The sequence below is a fragment of the Penaeus chinensis genome, chromosome 39, assembly GCF_019202785.1.
Source record: "Penaeus chinensis breed Huanghai No. 1 chromosome 39, ASM1920278v2, whole genome shotgun sequence".
In the NCBI taxonomy this organism is placed as follows: Eukaryota; Metazoa; Arthropoda; class Malacostraca; order Decapoda; family Penaeidae; genus Penaeus; species Penaeus chinensis.
Window position 1 is genome coordinate 5890626 of NC_061857.1, and position 5000 is coordinate 5895625.

Below are 5000 nucleotides of genomic sequence, written 5' to 3' on the forward strand. Positions count from 1 at the left end.
TGTGTTGCACAGATTAGTAATATTTTCAAAAGAAAATGGAATAGAAATGACTCTGCAACAGCTCCTGAAGAGATGTGCAATATACTGCTTATGAGTTAAAATATGGATGCATATAATGTAAACTATTTATTTAACCCCTTGCCGACGGGTACAATGGATAGACTCGTGCTATGCCCACTGTTAGTACTTGTTTGATTGTTTTTTCCATAGAGATGGCTATACTTGTACTAAGTCCCCAATGAGCCAGTTAGGAGTACTGCTTGTCTCGCCCGTTCACCCTTTTCTTTGATTTACGAAATATTTTATGTGATCTTATTTTGCTGTTACTAATATTAAAAAACATTAAAATAATTATAATGTTTATAATAAAAATAACACCATCGATATTCATAGCCCTAGTAAAAAATACGTTTTTCCCGCCAATTCAAATCACGTATGGTCACAAGGTCTACTAATTGACTCCTTTGTGGTTAAGCAATAGCAGAGCCATCTATGGGCAGACATTTCACAAGAAAATATAGAAAACGGACACAGCATTTTCCCCATTTTTTGTTCATTTTCCCCGGCAGCTTTGGGTTAAATGTAGGGAAAGTTGAACTTGAAATAAGGATGGAAAGTATCACTGCCCTATGTGTGTCTGGGAGGACAGATTTGCGAGAATAGCCTTTAGAAAATTCATGACATGAACTAACTGTAACTAACTTTTTAAACATAACTTTGTCAAGTGATAAGTTCTGTCTTTTATCTAGTTGTTCATTGCCATAATTTTGGCATTCACTGAATAATCTGATACCACTGAAAGTAAGTTGTATAAAGTAGTATTAACTTTTACTGACATATTTTCTACAGGTTGTAAATAGTGCTGTGTAAAAATATTTGGCTTTTTCATAAAATGTATATATTTAGCTAAGATTTTTTTTTTGTTTTTTGTTTTTTGTTTTTGTTTTTTGTAATTTCATAAACCATGGTGTAGTAAATATAACCCATATCCGTGTTTAACATGACAGATGTATAAGAAATATGAATGAGGATGAATAATTCGAGAACAAAGGATATGTAATTAGTAGTTTCTATGATACCTCTTTGTCAGAATAATGTGATTCTGATGGAGATGTAATTGTTACATATCTTGTGGTTTTCACTTGGTCATAATTTTTGATACAAGTAGTATGAATTTCAGTTTCCCTCTCACATATATTTGACCATTTTGATGGGCACATTACGATTAAAATTACCATTCTGCATATGGGAAAGTTAATCCTTTGAGTGACTTAGTAATGTTTTAGTCGGTGGGAAAGTTTACTTTTTATTTTGTATTTTATCTTTTGGAAGGTATTTAATACTTTTGTCAATAAAATGTTATATTACCTGTGTCTGTTTTTATTCTTAGCTTCTTCACTGTGTTCATTTGATGTTCTATTATATTAGTATTGGTGATAATTGTAATAAAAGTATAAATCTCTTTCTAAAAATACTGGGGTTAGGTAAATAGGTAAGGTCAGGTGACTCCCTTGTGACTAGGTGCCTCTGGGTCCATTTATGTGTAAACAAAATTAATAAAACAAAACCACATTGCATGTATACATACACTCCCAGCATCAATATGTCTATATGCCAATAATAGTCAACGTCTCAGTAGCCGAGCAGTGACAGGTTAATGGATATAATTTGCCTGTTCCATTACATAGTTGAGGTTAGGAAATTTAAGCTAGTAGAGAGTAATTAGGTTTTTAGTGTAGATCTTGAACCTGAAAGTGCTGGTCACCATGTCTTTTGTGTTTTTTTTTTACTATTTGTTTGTGTGTTAGAACTGATGTAAAGTTATGTCTGTCTTGCCATTCAGAACACTGGCAGTTATATTTGATGTTGACACTAGGACATTTTTTAATTGGTACCATGTATTCCATGTATTAATGCTGGAGATTTTTTGAATGACTGTTTTTAGTTTTTGGATACCATAAGGCACATCATGTCATACTGTCTTGTTTACATCCTGAGGACAGCTTAACCACAAACTTCCTGAAATTCCTAATCAGTGTAGTGTGAATTGATGTCAATTTAAGGATTATAGATTTGCCTATGACTTGGGTGTGGAAGGTATACATTTGGATAAGGCTTTAAGTCAGACTCCAGAGGTATACTCATGTTGGTTATATATATGGAAGGACCTCATTTTAGCTCTAAGTGCTATAGACAGCCATTTTTTGGTCTGATGTCAAAGACGTAGAAGAATCTCATGAAGACACTTGGACGTCACTGAAGGCCACATGGTTAATCATTGCATGATCTCTTGTCTAGGATTAGTGACATCATTGATAGGCCCTCGTAGACAAGTGGCCTCAGCAGGTCAGCACAGGTTAGTTTTGCAGGTGTTCAAATATATGGTAACTAGGGGAGGTAGCTGATGCTTCCACTGTGCATAAAAACCTGGTACTTGCCCTCAGCTGGGGAGTCAGTGGATCCAGAGTCAGAGCAAGAGAGAGGTCAAGACCAGTCAGTGATAAGATACCTTAGTGGGTGTTTGTGTCATGGGGCCCTGCCTAGTGTATTGTGGTTGCATTTGTTTGTTATTCTTGTGACCAGTGAATAAATGCAAGGACAGAAACATTCTGTCTTACCTTTGCTACCATTGTTAAAAGTTCATGTGAAACCTAGCCTTTCAGTAGAGGTTTCCCTAGAACCTGTTTATGCCAACTGCAGTTATAGTAAAGTAGGTCTTCTGAAATAGTCCTGTAGGAGAAGGACAAGATGGTTCTTTTGCAATGGCTGTTATCATTGTTGCTGTTACTTTCTTGTTATTATTACACTACCTGATTTTACAGGAAATGTGTTTAGATTCTTCTTCATTTGATGTAATTTTGGTTATTAATTACCATCCTAATCATTACTTACACTAATCACCATTAACAGCTTCTATAAGACTAAATATCAATATTATTTAGAAGCATTTTGCCATATTCTTAAAATAAGGATCCAATACCTGAACTAAGCACTTAATAAAAAAAAAAAAGTTACAATAAAAACATTAAAATAAAATAAAAATTGAGATGGAGGAAATGAAACCCATTCAGCATAATTTTATCAGTGAAAATTTATTAAGGTGATCCATTTTATTTGTGTCTTGATTTTTTTCTTTACCTTTTTTTTGTTCAATTGTCATCTTCCACTCGTAAGTTTCCGTATTGATTCTAGAGACAAAACCCACCGTCAATTGTAAAAACGTTGCCAGTGTGGTAGGAAGCCTAGAAAAGAAGACAAATCAGATAAATACTATGATCAATTACTTAACACACGCACACACGCACCACACACACACACACACACACACACACACACACACACACACACACACACACTAAAAGTTTTCAGTCTATAACCCATGGGCATTTTGCATGGACAAAATACAAAAATATGTTGCAATATTCTACAAATATCCACAATTCAATCAGTGCGCTCAGATTTTCTACAGCCAAACAGTTATCACTAGTCAAAATAGTTCAATGCCAATTAAGAAAAAAAAACAAAAAAAAAACGTAAGAGCCAAAAAAGTAATCAATTACCTCGTCGGACGCCAGGTAGACGCAAAGGTTGGCAACCTCTTGCGGGGTTGCCAAACGTCCCATCAATTTCCCTTCGATGTACTCGATGTGGTCCTATTGGATAGAGAGATTTGGTGATATGTATATCTGTTGTGCGTTTCTGTCCGCGTGCTTGATGTCTATTTTTTGATGATCTGTCTGTCAATAAAATTCTCTCATTCTCTCTCTCTTTCTTCCTTCTCTCTCTCTCTCTCTCTCTCTCTCTCTCTCTCTCTCTCTCTCTCTCTCTCTCTCTCTCTCTCTCTCTCTCTCTCTCTCTTTCAATTTACCTTACTAAATCTGAATAGTGATCTTAATCCACTTTCAAAATCCACTCGCTTAAATACGCCCACCTGAATGCACTCCGCTAAATATGCCCACCTGGACACATTCACCTAAATTCATCCTTAACATCCTTAACAGAATGACACCCACTTGAATAAACTCATCCGGATGCCCTTCCGTGCGCACTCAATCACCTGGATAAACTCATCCGCATTCACTTATCCGAATTCGCTCCCCTGGACTTGGATGCGCTGACTCACCTTGTCCGAATCCTCCAAGTCTTGACAACGTTCCTTATAACTTTCTGTGGCTACCGGAGCTGGACAAACCACATTGCATCTAGAAAAGTAAAGTGGTGTTATGATAAAGAAAATTCTCTTTTGTGTTATTTAATTTATGTTTACATATACGTTGCTCATTTACCCATCTGACTCTCTTTCACATAGAAATACGTAGTGTAATGGGAGTATCTAATATAAACGCATTATTACCGCATTGTTAAACAAGTGTATTTTTCGATCCATCTGAATTAAGTATAGCAAACAGCTTTTTGACGCTCCATATAACTGTAATATAACACTAACTAAATATTTTCCTCGCCGTTAGGTTTAAAAGATCCGTAACCTACCAGAAAACCACTTCAAATTGATTATCTGAAGTACTAATCTCTCTATTAATGTTAACCCTTAAACATGCACACACACACACACACACACACACACACACACACACACACACACACACACACACACACACACACACACACACACACACACACACCCTATATATATGTGTGTGAACAAAATGCCATATTATGTAGGTAAACCCACATACATACATAATTACATACATGCATACATCCTCATCCTATTTAATACTACCTCACTCCGTTGCGCACACAATCTCTGGCGACCCCTTTAGTTAGGCCTATAACAGCCGCTTTGGTTGCCCCGTAGACTGTCCTCTGCTCAATGCCCCTTAATGTGCTGGCGGCTGATGACATGTTGATGATTGAACCTTGGCGTTTTTCGAGCATCTGTGGGGTTCATTGAGTCGGTTTCATTTCCTTTCGGGGTTTTATTTCCTTTCGGGGTTTAGCTTCAAGGGATCGTTCAGATAAATTGAGTGGGGAAATGG

At 36.4% G+C, this 5000-nt stretch overlaps 1 protein-coding gene across 4 annotated transcripts in view; it reads right to left on the bottom strand.

The window, feature by feature from the left end:
* Window positions 1-3072: 3072 nt before the first annotated feature.
* Window positions 3073-5000, bottom strand: part of LOC125046742 (3-hydroxybutyrate dehydrogenase type 2-like) — a 9057-nt gene continuing 7129 nt past the window's right edge. For all 4 annotated transcript variants that reach the window (XM_047644663.1, XM_047644664.1, XM_047644665.1 and 1 more), the window contains 4 exons: window positions 4745-4899; window positions 4124-4202; window positions 3561-3653; window positions 3073-3242 (listed from right to left, as the gene is read on the bottom strand). In XM_047644663.1, the coding sequence (XP_047500619.1) occupies window positions 3189-3242; window positions 3561-3653; window positions 4124-4202; window positions 4745-4899 (381 nt within the window). In that variant the 3' untranslated portion in view covers window positions 3073-3188. The remainder of the gene's footprint in view (window positions 3243-3560; window positions 3654-4123; window positions 4203-4744; window positions 4900-5000) is intronic.